This window comes from Nomascus leucogenys, chromosome 6 (genome assembly GCF_006542625.1).
Source record: "Nomascus leucogenys isolate Asia chromosome 6, Asia_NLE_v1, whole genome shotgun sequence".
NCBI lineage: Eukaryota > Metazoa > Chordata > Mammalia > Primates > Hylobatidae > Nomascus > Nomascus leucogenys.
Window position 1 is genome coordinate 108,181,971 of NC_044386.1, and position 21,671 is coordinate 108,203,641.

Consider the following 21,671-nt stretch of genomic DNA (forward strand, 5'->3'; position numbering starts at 1 on the left):
GTCGGCCTCCAGATCTCATCTCTGTGACCAGAATGGGATGCAGGGGGTGGTGAGTCTCTTGAAAGCCACTGATAAGTTTTTTTCATGTATGAGCAAATTCACAACCCTGCTTTCATCACAGCATTCATTCTCACAAGGCCTTTGGACTGCAGAGAATAATCGACTTACTGTGCCAGGCACTATTCTAAGTGCTAGTTTGTGTATTAAATCGTGGCTTAATCCTCACATCTGTGTGCATAACTGGGCACTATCCTTATTCATATTTAACCAAGAACGAGAGTGAGGCCAAGTTAGCCATCCAAAGTGGCCAGTGTGGCTCCATGTGTGTGGTTGGGGAGGGGGGATTGCAGCTAGGATGCCAGCACAGTCACATTTGTCTGTCCAGATGCTAGGCACTTAACTGCACACACTGCCTCCCCAAAGGCCTCCCTAAAAGCCCTAAAGCCCGGGCCCACGACCCCAAATGAAACATCTTTCACCCGCCCCCCAGCAGCCCGGGCTGCGTTTGACCACTAGTAGGGCAGAACCACTGACCAGCAGGCGGCGCTCCCCGGGGCTCCCAGCTCGAGCCCCAGGGCACCGGGGGGAGCAAGGACCACGAGCGGGAGGGAGACGACTGGGGGGCGCGCGGCACAAAGAGCTTTTTATTCAAATTTGTTTAGAGTTTCGCGAATTTGCATGAAAAATGTGTGAGAAAAGCCAGCTCCGGTGACCTCATCCGCACCTGCCATTAACGTTCAATTAGCGGCTGAATAGCGGCCGCCGACGCGACGTGCAGAGAATCCGGCCTGCCCCGCGCAGCGAGGGCGGCGGGCCAGGCCCGGGATAGGGTGGGACCAAGGGAGGGGGACGCGGCGTAGGGCCCTGGCCTACTCCTCTGGCCCGGAGACCCAGGACCTCGTCCGCACTCCAACTCTCCGAGGGAACGCGGGGATCTCAGGACTCTCGAGCCCAAGATTGTTTGGAGCGCGCCGGGACCCTTAGGATGCCCGGCTCCCTCTGGGCGCAGAAAAGGGCGGGCTTGCCTCCTCCCCAGGACGGAAGGTGGCCGGACGAGCCCCGTCCCAGCTCAGATGGGTTTCCCCGCCATCTTCCGGACAAAGTGTCAAGTACAAGTTCAAGTTCAGGGCCAGGCCCGGGGGGGCGCTGAACCTTACCCGGCCGCCTTTGTTCTCTGGCATAATCGCTCCCACGTCCCCTCCCGGGCGGGGCCCAGCAGAGACCCCCGCCCCGCCCCGCCCCGCCGCGCCCCGCAGGAGCCTCCTCCTCCCGCCGGCGCGGCGCCTGTCCCCTGGTCCCGGCGTCCCCGCTCGGTGCCACCGAAGGATCTAGGGGCTCGGGCCGGGGAGGGGGCGGAGGTGGGAGTGGAGGCGCGATACGAGCCCGTGGGAGCCTCCCCAACCCCGCAGTCCCAGCGGCAAACTGTACTTGTTCGGACGGATGCCCGCGCGGAGGTAAGAGCCCTTTGCGAGGTTCGCCCGTATCCCTGTGCCCCGCCCCCCGCCTGGGACTATCCGGGCCCCAAGGAGCGGGGCGGAGGATGGTGTGCTGAAAACCGGCTGGGCAGCCCCGCTGGGCCTCCGGTGGGGTGGGGGGTGCACTGTCGCTCCAGGGCTTTGGGGAGTACAAGGCCTGGGCGGTGGGTATGGAGGGCAAGTGCGCCCAGCCGAGGCCCAGTAAGATCGCCGGCCTTTCCCAAAGGCGTTTGGCTCACCCATCTCTCCTCGGCTAGCCTCTTGGTCTCCCCTTCTGTGTTTCTGGCTCTGGCTCTTCCTTGGCTCCTCTCAGATTTTGGCTGGAGGGGATCCTAGTTAGAATCTAGCTCAGCCAGGTCCTGAGGCCCCTCCTGAAGAGCCGGAGATGTGTGTGTGGCTCAGCTGTTAGGAGAATCAGCTGTGCCCACTCACTCCCCCATCCCATTCCCAGAGCCTAAAATAAAGTCCTGGGCCAAATGGTGGTTGCTGGGGTGGGATGGTTGCTGGGGTGGGGTGGGGTGGGCTGGGCAGTGACTTAGTGACAGTGCAGGGCCATATGAGTTCTTTTGTGTGTGGGGGGGACCTCTTGCTGTCCCTGCATGCCTAGTTCCTGGATTCCGTGCGGTGACAGGTGTTAGCTTGTACCTAGCTTATACCTCACCCAGTGCACTGCCAAGCTGAAAGGGCACAGGGGGCTTCTGAGTGGCCCAAATCTTGTCCCCATACCTGCCTTTCACTCTCAGGTGCTTGCTTTGAGGTCATTTATGTACCCATGCTTTACATACAGTTCTAACATCCACAATATTTGGCTTCTAAATTCACAGCAAGTTAGAAGTAATAAATTAGAAGGGGGAAGAAGGCCTTTTCCCTGCAGCTGTACTGCTCCCATTGTGGGTTCCTTCCCCTCTTCTCTGTGTTGTCCTGGGATTTCTCACTTCTGGGATTTTACTCATGCTGAAGTGCCAGCCTGCTCGAGTACATTCCTTCCCAACTCCAATTGGCCAAACTTTGTCCAGTGCCTCCTCCTCCAGGAGGCCTACCAAGATTTTCTCCACATCTCTCCCTCTCTTGACACCTTCATCTGAGGGTCAGCTGCACATCTGAGTACTTAGTAAATACTCAATAAATGAAGTCATTTCTGGATGAATGAATATAAAATCATACATACACATAAATCTAACAAGCATTGAGATGGTCGAATTTTTGTTTTTAATATTGATTTAAATATAACAGCTCCCAGGGGCTCCTCTCCTCTGTTCCATCACATATGAAGTCTCTCACTTGCAAGCAAGAACCAGCCTGAAAACGTTGGTTTTGTGTGCTCTGTTAAAAAAAGAAAGAAAAATTCTATGCAAATTGCTTTAAAATTTAAAAAAGAAGAAGAAATGCCAGAAGGGATCCCCTCAGCCTCTGTGCAGCTCTGCTCTTCATCTGACAGGGCCCCCAGAGGACTTAGAGGAGCTGAGGTTTCATGAACTGCACATGACTTGGGACCCCTTTGCAAGGTCTCAGTGGAGCCACCAGAAACGTGACTAAAAATGGAGACTGACCTACCTAGTGCGTGAGTTTAGATTCCCGATGATTCACCACTGACACGCTGATGTCAGAGGAGCCTGGGAAGATGTTTACATCTTTTTTAAAAAGGGAAAGCGAAACGTTTTTCTGCAAAACCATCTGTAAAACCATCTGTAAAGGCTGCTCTAGACTCTTCCTCTTCCTCCTGGGCACTTCTGGCCTGAGCTCTCGGACAAACCACTATTTTTCTCCTGTAGGTTCCCTAATTTGGATGGGTAAAATGAGGACATTTAAGGCGGCCACAGTTGGCAAGTGGTGGTATAAATACTACTCTGCAGTAGACTGAGAGAACAATAATTTATTTATATATTAACTCATTTAGTCCTCCCAACTAAAGGAGATGGCTCCCTTTTATAGAAGAGGAAACTGCGGTACGAAGAGGTTAAGTAACTTGCCTTCAGTCTCACATCCAGAAGAAGGTCCAGTAGGCTTTATACTTGGCAGGAAGGGTTAGACTCACTGTGCTTTACTATACTACTGCTTTGTAGCTTTGCTCCTAAGGTAGTGGCTAAATGCCTCCTCTCCCAAGTCACGTTTCACGTGAATTTCCTTCCTTTCCTTATTACCCAGAGACAGAAAGGAGTCAGGGGCTGGGGGGCAGTGAACAGCCTCCTTTGGAGTCTTTTGTTCAAATTCTGGCTCTCTCCCTTACATATCATGTGACTTGTGTCAAATCTCCATATCCTCATCTGTAAAATGGATTTGCAAATTGATCTCATCTCATGGACTTGTGAGGATGAAAGAAGATGCTAGGTTTGGCCCAGGGCCTGAGTCATAAATGTATCCTTGAATGACAGCCATTATTATTACCAGCAATCACCTCCAATGACAATGTTACTGTCACTATGCATTTTCAGAAAACAGGGCCCCTCCCCACTCAGAAAAGAAAAAACAACACCAATACATCTCCACGTGCTTTAAGCAAGCAGCCGAGGGGTGCCAGGACTGTGGAATGACAGCAGCTTCATTCTGTACGCAGATAATTCAAACTCCCAGTAGGTCTTGTGGACCCTCAATGTCTTAAATACAGACCCTTGAAACCTTGTCTCTCCTGGGCTGTCAGCACTTAGGAAGGTGTGAGTGTGTGGGTGGGGGGAGGGTTGAAAGGCCCTGTGGATAATTGAGAGAATTAGAGGCCAAGACGACTCTTAAGGAGAGAAATCTGAAGCATGTTCTTTTTTACTTTCTTAGCCATAAACTCTATTACCTATTGATGAGGAAAATAAATTAAGACTAGACCCTGCTATGGAAGTATAATAGATCTAGTCAGTGGAATGCTTCTGTCTCCTTTCATGTGATTTATATTTATTTATTTATTCAGTGCTTATTCTGTGCGAGACATTGTTTTAGGCACTGGGGATACAGCAGAGAACAAAACAGAAAAGCCCCTGCCCTCAGGGAGCTGACGTGTGCGTGCATGTGTGTGTGTGTGTGTGCACGTGTGCGTGTGTGTGTGTGTGTGTAAGGAGAACAAAAACATCAGAAATTCCGTGCTGTACCTGCCTCTGACGGGATCCCTCATGAGTGGGACTGGTCAGCTTGGTCTCCCTCACTTTCTCACCCCTTAAAGCCAAGGACACATGTTTTCACACAGCTGTCTCCACTTGGGGGTATTATTAAGGAGAGAGACAGAGACAGGCTCAATTTCTCTCTATATCCAAAAATAAGTAACAGGCTGAGGTAAAAAGTTTACTTAGGCAAGGTACCCATCAAGCAGGTGGTGCCTGCTTCTTCATCTCATTCCTGACCAGATGCTGGATCCAGGGAAGGCTGAAATCCTGGCAGTGGAACAGGGGCAGAAATGGTGACGGTCCATGGCAGAAACCAAGAGGACTGGAAAGGGACAAGGCTGTATCCAGGGGTGTGGGCAAATCATATTAATAGCTAGCCTGTGCCAGTTAATCCTCACCAGGACCTCTGATTTAGAGATGAGGAAATTGAGGCACAGAGAGACTGAGTAAAGTGACCCAAGGCCACATAGCTATTCACTGGCAGATCGGGGGCAGATTTGAACCCAGGGAGCTGGCTCCAGGGTCTATGTGCCTTATCCCACTATCAAACTATTTATTTAGGGACCAAATTTCAGAAAGAAATGTGCACTTCTCTTGGGTAAAACTCATTCTCCAAGTGTCCTTAGAAGTCAGCAGGGGGTTCTTTGTAGCCATCTTCCCTCACACTTCTTAGAGGCCCAGGTTAGAGATGTTAGGAACCTTCTTTTACAAGCCCCCTCGCTTGGCAGATGAGGAAACAAGCAGATGGAGAAGGACTTGCTGGAGGCCATTATCAAAGTGGGCACTAGAATCGTGATCTCTTAGCGGAGCTCACACTGGGGCTGCCTGTCAAGGTCTTGGGGAGAAGAGCTGCTTACCTTACTGGAGCCTCTTCAAGGGCCTAGCCACTTCTACTACCAGCAGAGTAAAACACTTGCCTACTCTGTAAAGAAGTCCCAGATAGTTTTTAAAGGCCTTAGTGAACTCGAGGTACCATGATGTCCAGTTAGAGAGCCAATGGGCCTTATATCTGGTCCTTGGAGAACTGTCCTTGTCCTTCTGGAGCACTGCCCATGCTCTGGGCATGTCCTTGGTAGGATATGGTTTCCTGCCAATTTAGGGAGCTTTTCTCCACCCCAGAGCCAGGGGCCATGGAAGCCACATTTGTTGCCCTCCCCACTCTTGGTATGTACCTTGCCCAGAAGTGGGGACTCAATGACAGTGGCATTCAATTGAATGTCTTCACTTCTTGGTGCCAAGTCAGGTCCCCATACTATCCCACAAGGCTGCCTGAAAGATGCCTCAGTCCCCCCTTGAAATTGTGGGGAGAGGGTCAAGGACCACCACCCTGGACTTGGAATCAGAATGCCAGGAGGAATCCTGGCTCTACCTCTCCTTGCTAGATCTCCAGGTAACCCAGATCCATTCTTTGAGCTTCTATTTCCTGAAGGAAGCTGACAGTGCCTCCTTGGGAGGTCTGGCAAGTAGGGGATTATAGGAGATGCTGTGTGTGAAGGTGCTTTGCAAAGGGTGAGATGGGTGGGAGATCCTGATTACCCAATCACATGCTTACCTAATCCCTGCCTTGTTTGGTCCTGGGTCAGAGGAGCCTTAGTCCTTTCATCACAAACCAAGAGAGAGGATGGAGGATTAGGGGAAAGGGGGCAGGGGTGGGCTTCCTCTGAGTTTCCCCACAGAGGCTCCATCTTGAAGGTTACCACTGTCCTATCCCATGGAGGGGGTTGCTGCAGTGAGGAGGGAGCTGGGGTGGGAAGTGAGCCTCAGGAAAAGCCAGCTTACACCACACCCTGTGAGTCTAGGAGTCTATCTTCTAGCCTGGTGGTTTCTGGTTAGAATTTGACATTAGTAGCACCAGCTTTACATCAGTCACTGGACTGGCAATGAAGAGGATGCCAGGTTAATGAAATGTTCCTGACTTTCCTGGGTGGACATAGAGGTTCTATCACCAAACAGAAAGATAAGGCATTTGTGATATAATAGCTGGAGTAACCAAAACTCTTTGGAGATTCCTGTTCGAACACCCCAAAACCACATAAAATTTTTCATAGGTGAAAGGGTTCTGCCCTTGGTGGTTCTGGAGTCAGATTTGGGTGCGTTTGGTCTGATTTACCCAGCCGTGCCGGCCCAGGGCTCCTGCTTACCAGGTCTCATGGCCTAACTCACTAGACTGCCTGAGGGGGACCCGAGGTCAGTGGGCTTTAGCCAGAGTGAAATACACAAATCAGAAGGCGGGAGGTGCCCGCGCGGGCCCAGAATGTATGTACTCAAATGCCTCTGTAGGATATGGTTTCCTGCCAGTTTGGGGAGCCTTTTCTCCATTTGAGAAAAAACAAACTTACAGCGAGGGGTGAGGGGTTAGGGTTTGGGATTGGGGGAAAAGGTGGGTGGGGAGCCCACCGAAGGAGGTGAGGAGGGGGCTGTAAAGATTACACCTGGGCATATGTTTCCCTAGAAATCACATTCATTGTATTTTTATACTTTATTCTAACTCTTTCATGCGAAGAAAATCAATAGTGGGTGTTAGTACTGGTGGCCCTCCTGATCACACCTGCATCTCCTGAGTGTGCCTTAAAGGTCTTGGGAATGGAAAATATAAAAACTGCTTCGTGATGCGTCATCTTTATCCCCCACTCCCCCACCCATTCCAATATACTTTCTACTTCTAGCCTAAATTCGGGGCCCCTACCGGGGCCGGCCATGATCTTGAGGCCGGCATAGGGGAGGCTGCTCTCTGTCCACCCCAGCCTGGTGATGCCATTCGCTTCTTGTGCCTGGTATTGTGAGCTACACGTCTTTCCGGCGTACGGAGCTGAGCGTCCAGGCCAACGCTCCTCAACCTCTCCGTAATGTTTACCCGAGGCCGTCGTGCAATGAGACTATTCGCATGGCATTGTCAACGCGGCGGCGCGCGCGTCTTGGCCCTCCGCGGCTTGCCAGACTGTCCTGCAAACCACCTCACCCGTCTCTTTGGCGCAGGAGACTCAGGCACTAAATGGAGAAAACACTTCACCCTGGAACCCTAACTCAGGTCCTGGCAAAAGATGCGAGAGGAAGGCTTGCTCTCTTAATAAATCTCGGCTGCCCGCACATCTGGCCCCTGGTCCTGCTCGGTAGAGGACTGGCTGGTGGATGCACGGTCCAGGCCGTGGGCACTCGACCCATCTCTCTTTTCCTTCCCGAGGCGTCCCTGGATTACCACTTTCGGTTTGCCCTTACATCCGGGATGTGGAATTTCCCAGGGAATCATAATTATTTTATCTATAATTTATTCTAACCCCAAGGTTCCAAGAAAATCTGTAATGAACGTTAATATCTACAGCTTCCTGGTCAATCTGCATCGGGCCAGAGAGCCGTCGGTTCTTCGCAGTGGGTGACTTCAGGTCCCTGTGCCTTGTTTCCTATCACTCTGAAAGAATTTTCTCCCCAAAGGGAATCCAGCTTGTTTGAAACAGGTTTCTCCTCTCTGATTTTCTGCACTGGAGAAAAATCTCGATCTGCTTTTCGAAAATATATATATATATTTTTAAGAGGCATCCAGGCAGGCCCGAGCAGTCGGGCTGAAGGTGCGCCAGCCATTATTGCCTCAGACCTCCGGGCGTTACGTACCCCAAGCACCTGAGCTACTAAGGGTATATCAGACAAGATTTCCGGGAGCAGCCTCAGTAGTCCCTTCGCCCGCTCCCAGGCCGCAAGCGCAGAGGATCCTGCGCTCTGTCCCCCAAGGTCTTGACGTTTGCTGAGCGCTCTCCGCGCGCGTCGAGGAGAGGCCGCCTCTCATGAGCAAAAGCTGGGAGTTGTTAGGGATTCCGCAGCCGCTCTGAGGGCGAGATCGGGTTTGTCCCACGACCTCGGCGCCAGGAAGCTGTAGAAAGAGACAGACCCCAATTTTCTCCCCTTGGAGTTGAAACAAAACCTGAAAGCCCGAGGTTGCACGCACCGCCAGAGGTGGCGCCTAGGCGGCGGGGGCGACCAGAGCCGCGTGCCCGCGCGGTTCCCAGGCCTGGGTTCTGTTTCTTCCTATTTTAGTTAGTTACTTAGCTGGTTAGCTAATGGACAGCTCACAGGCAGCTTTTATGCAAACGCCAAGCCTGGACCCACGCTGAGTCTCCGCGGCCGCCAGACCTGTAGTTGCCCGGCTGGGCTCCCAGAGGAGTGACGAAGGGAAATTCCTAGTAATTAAAGGGGAGGATTTCCCGGGGCGCCCCTTGGTGAAGTGGCCTTGGCTTCGAGTGAGGAACAAAGGACTAAGGTGCCTGCGCGCAGCGCGCCCTCGGGGCCCGGCGCGACCCGCTTTCACGCCCCTCCCCGCTCCACGGCGGCCGCGGGCTTTGTGCGCTGGGGCCGCGCGCCGCGCTGCACCTGCCCGGCTTTAAGTACCTTGGCGAGGCAGCGCGGGCGGCTGTTCTAATCGCCGTCTCCAAGTACCTGCTCATGAATAAACACCAACCCCATTTATCAGGTACTTAGCGCTCATTGTGAAGGGGAAATTGGCCCTTTTCTGGAAGTGTCTATCCACAACCCATCTGCGCAGTTCTGGTTGCAGAATTCACCTCACCCTTGAGACACACACACACACACACACACACACACACACACACACACTCGCAACACGAGGCTCCTCCAAGCTAAGATAAACTCGCTTTTCTTCCGGTAAGTGCGTGATTGAGCCGCGACAATAGGCGGCGAGGAGGAGGCCGTTGGGTCAATAGCCTGCGTCTCTCCCATTGATAGGAAAAGTCAGTGCGCGGAATGCAGGGCCTTAGGAAAGCCCTGTCCGGCGTTCCAGCCACAGGGGTCACACTTGCATCGACATGCAGGCCCTCTGCCCCTTGGGTCCCCCAAACATTGAACAAAATATTGGAAAGGTGGCCTAAGGTGTCTGTGGTGCCTGCCAGCATTGGTCGGGCGGGCCCCGGCTGCACCCTGGGTTCCCCTACTTTCCCCCGGTTGGGCCCCACATCTGGGTCTGGCTCTTAAGTCTTGGGCGTATGGGATAGAGAATTTAAGGATCCAGATACGTTGCAATCCCCGGGCTAGTAGGAGGAAAAGTGGCTCCTCTGGGAACCCGGATGGGCCGAACAGCAGCTTCCGGCAGAGGCCCTCAGGTTTCAGAGTTCTCCAAGTGGGGAGAAGGGCGGCCTGCTCAGCCCGCGCACCCGTGGCAGCACCATGGAGGGAATAAAAGCAGGGTGAACAATTTGAAGATCCCCACAAGGCAAGACGGTAAATTTACAAACGCATTTGGGTCCTGAATGCTCGCTTCTTTTTCACTCATACGTTCCTTCTAAAATATGGGCTTTCTGTGTACATGGGCGCGCATTCCCAGGACTCGGTTCCCTGGGTGGAATTCACCCAGGAATACAATCGATTTTCAGAACCTGAGTACGGCCACAGGCAGCTCTGAAAATGAAAGCGTTTGCTAAGTGGGGGAGATCTCACCAATCGAACTTTAAAAAATGGCTTTGTCTTCATTCAGCTCTCCCGATTTATTTTGTGTTTTATAAATAGAAGCTCAGAGCTTCTGTCGCCCAGTCCTTGCATGACTCACGGCGGTGGCCACACTGGGTTCAGGGATACGGATGTTTAGAAAATCGCTGCATAGCGGAGTTTCCTAGCACGTTCCATTTATACTGAACGCAGGCGACCGCTGAAAATCCAGCCTCGACTCTTGCTAACGACTGGGTAGGACCCTCGGGGTCCTGTGACCGTGCTGGAGGGTGTTCCCGGCTCCGGTCTGGGGAGGCCTGCATGGGGACTAGGTTCTCGAGAGGCGAGCGGGCGCGCCGGAGAACCCGAGACTGCTGCGGGGCCGGATGCGGGATCCCTGGGCTGCGGTTCTACGCAGAAACGCCAATGGCAATGCCGCTCCAGCTCCTTCCAGCCCCAGTCACTAGGCCGGCGCCTGGCCCGGAGATCCTCCCAGAGCCCTGGCAGTGCCATCATGCCGGAGAAAACAAGCTCGGCCCCGCCGGAATTCGTTCCAAACACAGACGCTCATTTTTGGAATATTCTAGAAAAATAACAAGATCTTGTCTTTATGATTCACGGGAGGTAACTGATGGGTGGACCATTTACATGAGGGCAGACACTGTGGGGCGAAGGTGACTTCTGGACGTAGGCTTTAAAGTAGGAACGGCTCCAAATTCCCAATATCTCCGGCCTTTCCGGTTACAAATCGGACCCCCGCGGCTGCTGGGGCAGGTAAACCAGACATTTCTGTTTTGTGGTTTTCGGGCTGCCTCCAGCCCACGCAGGCTCGTTTAGTCCCCGCGGAGTCAGCCCCGAGCCTTCCTAGTCCTGGAACAAGGGCTCCAGGTCGCGGCGGCCGCGGGAAGCCGCCGAGAGGGCGGGGAGTAGGGATTCCCTCCAGCTCCGCAGGGCATCTCACAAGCGCCTTCTTCTGCGCTATCTCCCCACCTCCAGGTGCAGGGGATGAGCTTCCCCAAGTGAAGCTTAGTTTTATTTGGTGAAAATTCTGGAATTCGAATTCGTTGCTCTTGTGTGTTTGTGTTAAATGCCTTGATGGCATAGGTGTGTGCGCACCCTCATAAATTTATGGAATTTATGGGCGGTGAGCGCGGCCGGGAAAGGTTTGGAGGACAAGTAAGAGAGGGCGCCTGCACGCTCTCTCCAGGCCCGGGACTGGCCCCCAAGGCACGGCTGGAGCAGAGCCTGGTGGAAGTGGTAAAGGCTTCAGCTCGACCCCCTCTCTCTTAGGAGCCCTCATTTCACCCTTCTCAGCCACGCTCTTCGTTCACATTCTTGCGTCCCTTGGGGTCCCAAGCCGATCCTCCACACAAGACCAAGGAGAAGTGGAATTGAATCAGGGCAGAGCAGGGCTTTCCCAGGGCCGGTTCCCGACCGGCATGGTTCAGCCAGGCCCAAGGCCTGGGACAGCCGTTTCGGAAACCCTGGGGTCGAAGCCCTCCAGACTGGACTCAGGTCGCAGGAAAGAGCACAAGCCCAGCCCTCTCACATAGTGTGGCTTGTCCTCAAACCTCCCACCTCCCCAAATCTCCCCACGACAGCCCACCCTCACTAATCACCCCCCTTTATCTTGGTTCTTTTGAAGGGGTGGCCACGGGAGTGCCTCCGCCCATGACAGCAGTGTGCAGGAAGCTGACCTGGAGCTGGGAAGCCGGGAGAAGGCACATCGGGTTCCACCTAGATAAACCCCAAAAAGACAGCTCCAGTGAGGGCCCAGCAAACCTGAGACCAGGTAGGGAGCAGCGTGTCCGCAGGGGCAAGGATGGAGCACCAAGTGCCAGAGCCTGAGATTTGGGCTCTCACATTCCTCCCTCCTTGGGAGTACTTGTGGCCCCTGGATAGTCATCTTGTGCAAGCCTCAGACCCCTTGGAGGGGTTAGGGAGGGATCTGTGGTCCCCCTCTCATGTTGGCTACTGAAACCCCTGGGTTCCTGGAAACAATCTAGCCTACACCAGGAGAGTCCATCTTAAAGCTGGTGGCTTTTGGTTCCCCAGGACCCTGCTCAACTCCCATGACGTTAATTCACCACTTAGAGCGTCTTGATGCCCAGGCTAGAAGGACTTCGGTTGCACCAGCTTTCCCCACTGCAGTTCTAGGTTTTGTCCCGACCGACTTTCAGCAAGCGGCTTAGCTCAGCCTTGGCGCTGCCTTCCAGGAAAGAGGGACAGCAGCAGCAGCCTCGGCTGACCTGGGTGCCCCTGTGGGCTATCTAGTGGGGGCTCGCGGGTCCTTGCCTTCTCTGCCTGGGGTGGGTTGGGGGTAGGTTCCTGAACTTCCCGGGGCTTCTCCCTGGCACACTTTGGCTGCCACATCACGGATGGAAACGCTGAGGCCAATGGGCTCAGGTTCGCTAGCAGCAGGCAGCCGGCCCTGGTGTGCCCGCTCTAGCCTGGGTGCCCTCCATACCCCCGCGCGCTTGGTCTCTGTGGGGCGCTGGCAGGTAGGGGTGTTCCTAGGGGCCACGAGGGGAAGGGGGTGGCGGGGCCGGTCTTGCGCTTCCCACGCTCCCTCTGTTCAGTTCACTCTGGTGGTCTGTGTTCCAGTCTGGCCTGCAGATCCCTGGCTCCCCACGGCCAAGCCGAGAACTAGCAGGTTTCATTGTGCAGACTCCCGGGGTCAGGTCGCAGGGTCACGTGCACGCGTCGGGCCTCCTCCGGGCGCGCCTGTTCCGGATCTGCCGACAGAGGGCGCCGGGGGCCCGAGAGGAGAGCGTTCGGGCGCCTCTCCTGGGTCCCTGGTGCCACGCTGTGGGGCTTGGTGATTCAGAGCCACACCTGACACCCTCACGTCCCAAACCGGGATAGTTGCACCGACAAAGTCACAGGAAGGAGCGCGGAGGTGACGGTGGGTGGGCGGGACGGCGGAGTCACTTACAGCGGGACCTGAGAGGATGTGGGTACGGACTTCCTGACGGACCCTCTAGTTTGTAACCGTGTGAACACCGGAGGGATTCACTGTGTGCACCGTGGAGGCGTGGACATCCACCTGAGTGTGCAGAGGCAGGGGAGGGACACAAGAGATAGTCCCTGAGACTGGCTCCAACCAATTTCTGAGCTGGAAGGGTTTTCTAGAACGTTAGTCCAAACACCCTCTTTAATAGCAGGAAACTGAGGCCCTGAGAGGGCAACGACTTATCCAAGGTCCTGCAGCACTTAGAAACAGGGCTGACTCAACTAGCGCTGGGGAAGGGCGGCCCCTCCGCTGCCCTCTGAGCCTCAGTTTCATCCGTTGTGAAACACTGCAGTTGTACTAGGTCGTGGTTCTGGAGGTATGCCTGAAGGGTGTGCAGGGGTCTGCATGGTATGCACATATGTGTTGGTGCATGTGTGTGTTGGAGGCAGCCTATGGCCATCTGAGAAGGGCTATGTCTCCATGCATGGGTGCCTGTAAAGAGCTCCGTGGGTGCCTATGTGTATTTGTGTGTATTTGCCCTTGAAGGAGTAGATGCATATTTGCCCTTGAAGGAGCAAATTGTGTACAGATGTATTTGTGCCTAAGTGTTTGTTTGTGAAGGGATGTGTTGTGAGGAGGTGTGTGTAGAAGAGTAAAGGGATATTTGTGTCTGTGAATTGTGTACATGTGCTTAAAGGGGTAATTGTGGATTGTAAATAATTGTATGCTGGAAAAGGGCCTGGCACTCCCCATCCACTGGAACCCCACCACCTGCCTTTACTGCTCCTTCATGTGTGCCCTGGAGCCCATTCTCATTCTGGGCCCCACAGAAAGGGGTAAGGGGATGAGAGGGCTGAGGGACACAGGCTCTGGGGTGTGGCTCTGCCCCAATGCCCAGCAGGCTCTAACGGGCTGTGATTAGGCAAAGCTTCTCCTGGGCTGCAGAGGGAGGGAGAGAGAGAGAGAGAGAGAGAGAGAACGAGAATGAGGGAGGAAGGAGGATTACGGCAAATTCATTTCTATTTTCCAGCCCACTAAGCCTGCAGTGTGTCCCTGGTGTTAGCATGAGAATGGGCCAGGGCTCTGTGAACACCCCCCATCCCCGACCTACTGACCCCTCTTCCCCCCTGACGTGAATAGCGGGACTCACAGCCTCCCCAGCCTCTCCAACTAGTGCCTGCAAAGCCACGGCTCCTAATCAGGGTAATTTAATATATTTTAAGCCCCCGGCGGCTTTATTTTCCCTCCTTTTCGAGTTTGTTTTAGGCATTCACAGCTCTCACCCCGTCATTAGACGGCCTTATTTGACGGATGGAAGGAGCTGCTATGAGACCACAGCCCTTTGTGTCCCCCACATAAGCTGGGCTTCCCCGTAATTAGAATGGTATTCCCAGCCATTGAGGCTTTTCATGAGGCAGAACAAAAACTCCCCGAGATGAATATCCCCCAACTCCCAGCCCCCTGGCCAGGAAAGGGGCTGTGAGTTAAAGGGACTCCTTGGGGAAGGCAGTCCAGAGCAAGGACAGCCAGGGTCCTACCAGGGTGAGGAATTTAGGGGCCATGAGAAGTGGGCACCAGACAAAGGCTGGTGGCTGGTCCAGGTTGCTGGTAAACACCAGTCACCTATACATACGCCACCCAGCACTCAACCAGCCTCAGGATGTGCTGGGCTCATCAGAGGACCTTCGTATTCTATGGGGTCTTGGGGTATGGAACCAGGCTGGAATGTGCATGTAAAACACAAACACACATAGTCACACTAGTCACTCACATGCAGGCTTGGGATTACATTGTAAACACACATATATACACATACACGTACACATGCATGCTCAGCCACAAGATTACAACGTCACTAAACTAGGTTAGGAAATACTTATAAATATACACACATCACACACATTACCCAGACAGAACAAGACTGCAGTTTCTCTTTATATCTGTGCGCGTGCACACACACACACACACACACACAGACAGCCAGCCACTCAGATTGCTTGTGAACACACACACACTCCTGCATACTCATATACATACATATACCCTTAGGGTCATCCAGACCCCAGTTTTTCTGGGGGCATTCACCAGCCTGTGCACACTGTGGCGCACCACCCCTCCTCCCCAGGATATAGACTTGCTTCTGGCCACATTCCTAGGTCCATGCTCAGCCTATGTGCAAGTAGTTTGACATGCACACACATGCATGGATGCATGCCCATCCTCTGGCTCACGCTGACATGTGAAAACTCAGGAAAATACTATAGAACCAACATGACATTACAGTTTTTCCATATTTTCTGGCCAGCCTCTCCCAGACACTTATTACCAGACATGCAGGGGAGTTTTGAGGATAAGCCCCCACTCAGCTACACACTGTGCTATGAACTCAGCCCCCAGGTGGGCTGGGTTCTCTGGGACTCAGGTGGGTCTCCTATGCCCTTTGGGGAGAGGGGATCTCCCTTTTCTAGATTGGACCACGCTCCAAGGACAGAAGGCAGGTGTCTGGATGTCTGGTACAATCAGTAGCTTTTTTCAGGATTCAGAAAAGGCTCAGAGGGTGATAACTAGGTCTGGGAGTCTGCAGATGGAAGAACTCACCTGCTAACTGATGCACAGGGATGCAGTCCCATGGAGAAATAGTGAATGCCTCATCTCTAGGAGGATTCCAATAGGGGCAGCATGATAACCAGGCAGAGATGTTGTGGAATAATTCATTTATTTAGTTCAGCTCCTACTCTCTGTCAGACCCTGTGCCCAGTGCTTGGAATACAGTGGTGAGTAACATACAAGCCTGTCTTCAAAGGATCTTAGAGTCTTAAATGGGAAAGCTAGACACACACAGTTAATAGATAGGCCTGGGCCAGGGGACAGGGATAAGGCTGGGGCAGAGAGGAAAGTGATGTAATGGGTGTCTGGTTTCCACAATGGAATATTGGTATCAGGGACTGAAGTGGATTGTTTAACATCCTGTGCCTAAGGCACAGTTGTGGCACCTTGGAAGTTTTTTTTTCTTTTTCTTTTTTTTTTTTTTTTTTTTTTTTTTTTGTGAGAGAGTCTCGCTCTATCACCCAGGATGGAGCGCAGTGGCATGATCTCGGCTCACTGCAACTTCTGCTTCCCAGGTTCAAACAATTCTTGTGCCTCAGCCTCCCAAGTACCTGGGATTACAGGTGTGTGCCACCACACCTGGCTAATTTTTGTATTTTTTAGTAGAGATGGGGTTTTGCCATGTTGGCCAGGCTGGTCTTGAACTCCTGGCCTCAAGTGATCTGCCTGCCTCAGCATCTCAAACTGCTGGAATTATAGGCGTGAGCCACCGCATCTGGCCCTGCACCTTGCAAGTCTTTGAGCTGGATAAGTGATGCATTAGCTGGTCTCCAAGGGCTCTCTCCATTCTAAAATTCTTGTACTCCTGGTCTAGGTCCATAGCTTTCTCACTGTGGCCCCCTTCCTAAGGTGGGTGGTCTCACCCTAACTCACTCTGTACAGTGAACCTTTACCATGGCACTTATCACCTCCACCAAAGCTGTGCCCAGGCTCTTCGTGAGGGGAGTGGCTGGACCCATTCAAGGTCTCCAGGAAAAAAGGAGAGGCTCATAAAGAGTGTGATGAATTCAGTTTGCTGGGGCGGGGTGGGAGGAGTGTCCAAAAGAGGTCGGTTAGGCCCCTTCCTGCTCCTGACTTCTTAGGAGAGAAGAACAGTCCACTGAGTCTTATGGAGCCTCATTCTCTTCTATTCTGGAAGAAAGTACAGCTTTGAAGTGATGGGGTGGGGACCTCAGACTGGTAGTGGTTTGCATACTTATTTTTTTTAACCTTACATCTTGTTCAATATGTGGGGCAACCATCTTACTCTTATATCTGCTGGTGGCCCAAGCAAATACATACCCAGAAAATGACCAGAAAACCTCAACATCTCTCTCTAGGTAAAACGTGTGTCTGTTTCTCTTCGTAGGAAAAATTTCACAGGGTGAATTAGAGAACAAGGGATGCTTTGAAGCCACTTCTGATGTCATATATATATATATATATATATATATATATATATATATATTTTTTTTTTTTTTTTAATTTTACCATAGCATTCCATGGTGTAATGTAATGGTTAGGAGCCAGGGATCCGGAGCCATCCTGGTTCAAAGCCTGTTCCCGCTTTGAGAGAGCTTGGCCATGTCTTTTAGGGCCTGGGTGTCTTCAACTGCAAAGTGGGAATAATAATAATAATACCCTGCTAGGGTTGTTGTGAGGGTTAAATGAGCTGATACGTGTAAAAGAGCCCAACAATGCCTTCCATGCAGTAAGTACTCAGTGTTCGCTGTGGTGATTAATATTAGAGTGAGTGCTCAGTAAATATTTGTTGGGTAAATGTGTGCATTTTTCATTTTGTTTGCATTCAGGATAAAGTTGTGCGAAAATAAGATCTTCCTGGTAGCCTCTGCCCGGTAACTGGCAGGAGGCGGAGATGGGGTGGGGGTGGGCTGAGAGTCTCCAGTAGTTAAAAAAAATAAGTGTTCGGAGAGGATGGGGCCTCGGGTCGTTACTGCGGTCTCCAGCAGGGGGAGCCCAGGTAGTCATCACTTGCCGGCTCCGGACTGCAAGGAGGGAGGGAATTACCCTTGACCGAGCACCTACTGTGTGCAGTGGCCCCGCCAGGCGCTGGGGGGCGCCGTGAAGTCAGGATGACTGGGAAGTGGGGGGTTGCAGAGGGCGCAGTGAGGTGCTTTTGAACCAGCGCAGACCTGCAGGGCCGACTTCCTGAGGGCGAATGTTGCTTTGCTGCAGCGGGGCACGGGTTTGGTTCCTGGCGGGGCCTGGCCCGGGAAGTGCGGGGCTGAGGGCGGTGCCCGGCCCCCATCCCGAGTCGGTGCATGCCTATGCTGCAGGAGGGCCACCGGGAGCTCTGCTTCTCCGCTGCACCCGGCTCGGAGCAAGCACTCAGTACAACTCACTTAGTGAAGTAAAGCTGCCTGGCGGGGACACTCTGGGCTGCGGGCGTGGGTACAAGGGGCCTCCTCATGGCAGTTTTGGGGTGAAAACAGTACCTTCCCCCTGCACCCCACCCTTTCCTCTATCCCTGCAGCTAGACCGGGAAGAGGTAAAGCCCAAAGACTCCACCTTGGCATGGGGCGGGGGTGCCACATGGGATCTGGCCTTGAACGGGACACTCCTCATTCTGCTTCCGGCGGCGCCAGGTTTTCTCGTCCACTACTCTGCGGTGGCGGGTTGCAGCTGGAGGGACAGCTAATTTGGGGGCTCTGGAATGTGTTTATGTATATATGCACGCATCTATTTATGTATGGAGTAGTTTTCAGAGATATTTTCAAATATCAGAGCTCCCGACGGTTCATCATTGCAGCTAATTAGAAAAAGGAGTTGCACCTCGGCTCAAAAGATGCCAGAATCAGAAAGATATTGAGGAGCAAATGATCGGAGACGGTTTTCCCTTTGCCCCAGAGCAGGCGGGTTTGGCCCTGTAGGTGAAAGCGAGATCTGAAGAGGGTGGGGCTGGGGGCGCATGCGCTCGGTTCCCTGCTGGCCCAAGTGGTCCCGGAACAGTGGCTGAACAAGCGGATCTAGTGAGGGAGCTGGCGGTCCCGCCGGCCTGCCCACTCCTGGCCCGCGGCGTTTGGCCCAGCAGGCTCAGGAGCTTGGCTTCTGCCCTCCCAGACACTCTGCTCCTAGAGAAGTTGGGTTGGAGTCGTCGAGCTCTACATTTCCAGCTGTGTGAACTCAGCCAGATCTTTTAACTTCTTGAACCCTTGGGAGCCAAAATACCAGCCCCTCAGTGGAGTGCGAGCAAGCGTCTTCAGGGAGACTGTATACCTCTGTGGATGCCTGTCAAGACCGAGTGTTGAATGCCTTGCTGGATTTTTGTGTCGTTTAATCCTCATCTGAGGAGTCTTTGTCCCAGTTTTACGGATGGGGTAGTGGAAGTCTTGATGAAAGGCAGTGGATGCCCTTGTTCCTGGGGCAGCCAGCTGGAAGCCTCCTGTTGTTTCTCAGGCCCCTTTTAAAGTTCCTAAAATGGAGTGCTGGGACCCCAGGAGGGAGGAGAGGCACACAGGATAATTCTGGCTGAGGGCAGAGGTCTCCTTCACCTGGGGTCTTGGTCTGAGGAACTGAAGTGGGAACCTGGTCAGGACAGGTCACCTTCAGGCCCTCACTTTTTGGGTGGCAGTATGTTTGCCCAGTCCCCGTTGGAGGTTGCAGGGGTCTAGAAAGATACAGGATATGGGCTGGTTGGGAGAGGGGGAAGTCTCCCTTAATTTTATGAAGTCTCCTCAGGTATCCCTTTTCCAGGAAGGCATTCATATTTTATCAACAGAGGACCAATTATGGGGCGTTGACCAGAGGTTTACTTTTGTTTCAGTGACTCCTGACAGCAGCTCCTTGGGAGGAGCTACTTCCCCCCATTTCACAGGGGCAGAATCTAAGGCCAGGAGCAGTGAAGTGAAAAGTGACTTACCCCAGGTCACATAATGAGGGAGCAAAAAGAGAAGGGGATGGGATTTGATTCTAGGTCTGGTCTGGTCTTGCCTTCACACCAAAAACCTAGTCCTGGCATCCCCCCCCCACTTCTGTATCTGCCTTATGATATCCCTTAGAGCGGGGTGGTTCTGAAGTTGGAGCCTGGCCCCTTTATGGGACATTTCCAGGACAAAGCTTGCCTAAGGATCAAGCCCCCACCTAGTGCAGGGAGGCTAGGTGGGCACAGGGTGCCCATGTGGATCTGGGCAATGGCAGAAACGGTGGGCTTAGCACTGTGGAGCAGATGGCCATGACAGGGTGAGCTCCCACTGTGGTCTGGGGTATCCCTAAGGTCAAGGTCAGAGTCTTTGCTGCTCCCTTTCCCCTCTCATAGGGAAACTGAGAGAAAGCTCCTCTTTGGGGTTCTGAAACCCAAAGGTCATTTCTCAGTGAGAAAGCTGAGACCCTTCCCATCTTCCCTGACCCTCCTGACAGCACCTTTAGGAGCCAGAATTGGCACAGCGAGGCTTCCCCAGGTGCAGACGCCAAGTGGCATCCCCCAACTCCTGGAAGAGGAATCCTGATGAGCTCCAGATTAAAAAATCAATCCAGTTCAAAAGTGATCAGGGGAAACTAGATTCAGTTAGAGAGGACAGAGCTAGGAGGGCCAGGAGTAGAGGGCGGGCCTCTCAGTACCACATCCTAGAGAAACTCTGCCATTAGAGGGAGAAAATCTGCACTGGGTCTGGAATGATTAAACTGTCCAGCTCTCAGAGAAGCAACTTAGTTCTTCGGAGCTTTGTTAGCAGAGACACAACAGAGCAGTGCAGGCTACCAGGAGCAGCGCAGAAACGCCCCTTCCCCCAACCTACTGCACATCTGGCATCTTTTAAAATTTTCCAAAGTCGGGGAAATAAACTCCGGTGTCTGTGACAGACTCTATTTTCAGAGGGTTTGCTTTGGGTCTCCCCTTCCACTGGTGACCCCTAAAATCCATAAGGGTCTGGTTTGACGGTGTGGCGACATCGTTACCTCCATTATGAAGGGTAGCAAACACAAGTTTTCAGAGAAAACCCATTTGCCTTTTTCTTCTAGCCACCAGCCTCTGAGAGGGCGCTGGACCCCAAGACTCTGCAGGACTCGCCTCAGTGCAGAGGCTCTGGATTCTCCGGCTCTGAGGCGAGATGGGAGCTGTCCTCCCAGTGGTGCTGAAACTCGGGCTGCCTCTGTTGGGGTCACCGACAGAGGCTCACTTGTTCAGGCACATCCTGGGTCAGCCTTTCCGCCTCTGAGACGGGCTCCTCCCTTCTCAGATGAGAGATTCTGCCTGGAAGGGAAGTAGTCCACGCCATCATCATTCCCCAAAACCCTAATAGCCACCTAACTGGATTCACCACTTCTCGTCTTGCCTCCTCAATTCATTCTCCACTCAGTACCCAGAGTGGACTTTTCAAGAGGCAAATCTGATCCTATGTAAAGTACTCATATGGTTTTCCATATCATTCAGAATGAAACTTAAACGTTCTTGCTAGAGCTAAGAGACACTTCCCCCTCAATGATCTAGCCCCTGTCTGCTTCTTCCACATTAATCACCTATCAAGAGGGTGGTGATGGGTTGGAACTGGCTTAATTCTGATATATTCTGAAGACAGAACTGCTTACATTTGCTGAGACATTAGAGGGATGTGTAGGAGAGAAATAGTGGAGTCAGGGGTGACCCTGGGGGTTTGAGGTTGAGCGCCTGGAAGGATGGAGTTTCTATTTCCTGAACTGGGAAAGGCTGAAGGAGGAGCAGAGTTTTGGGGATGGGGATCTGAAGCTGTTTCTGGACATGTTAAGTTGGAGAGATCTACTAGATAGCCAAGGAGGATAGTCTAGTAGGCAACTGGACGTATAAACTTGGCATTCAGAGGAGAGGTCCTGGCTGGAGATATTAACCAGGGAGAGGTCAGCTTATGGGTCTTATCTAAAACCATGCAGATGAGATCACTAGAGAGTAAAAGTACAAAGAAGAAAAGTGTTCCAGGGGCTGAACACTGGAATACTTTGATTTTAGAGGAAGAAGTTGAAGACAATCAGTAAAGGAAACTGGGGGGGAGGGTCTTTGAAGAAGAAAACAAGAAAAGTGATGTCCTTGAGGCTGGGGATTGGGGGCAGTGGAGTTGTCTTAAGAACAAAGGAGAGATCAAAAGTATCCAATATGCTGACAGACCGAGAAAGATGAGGACTGACAATTGACCTTTCGATATGGCCTCACAGAGG

The 21,671-nt window shown here is 52.8% G+C and overlaps 1 protein-coding gene across 1 annotated transcript; it reads left to right on the plus strand.

Moving 5' to 3' along the window:
- Nucleotides 1-1,073: 1,073 nt before the first annotated feature.
- On the plus strand, nucleotides 1,074-20,947 carry LOC105739883 (hapless 2). Its single transcript, XM_030815132.1, has 4 exons — nucleotides 1,074-1,109; nucleotides 1,217-1,454; nucleotides 11,634-11,780; nucleotides 20,505-20,947. Exons 1-4 carry the CDS (start codon nucleotides 1,074-1,076, stop codon nucleotides 20,516-20,518), a joined length of 435 nt encoding a protein of 144 aa, XP_030670992.1. The 3' UTR covers nucleotides 20,519-20,947.
- The last annotated feature ends 724 nt before the right edge of the window (nucleotides 20,948-21,671 follow it).

Coding starts and splice junctions, on each gene's coding strand:
- LOC105739883 (XM_030815132.1), top strand. CDS start 1,074: ATGGGTTTCCCCGCCATCTTCCGGACAAAGTGTCAA. Junction 1,110..1,216: donor TCTTCCGGACAAAGTGTCAA/GTACAAGTTCAA, acceptor GGCGGGGCCCAG/CAGAGACCCCCGCCCCGCCC. Junction 1,455..11,633: donor GGACGGATGCCCGCGCGGAG/GTAAGAGCCCTT, acceptor GTTCTTTTGAAG/GGGTGGCCACGGGAGTGCCT.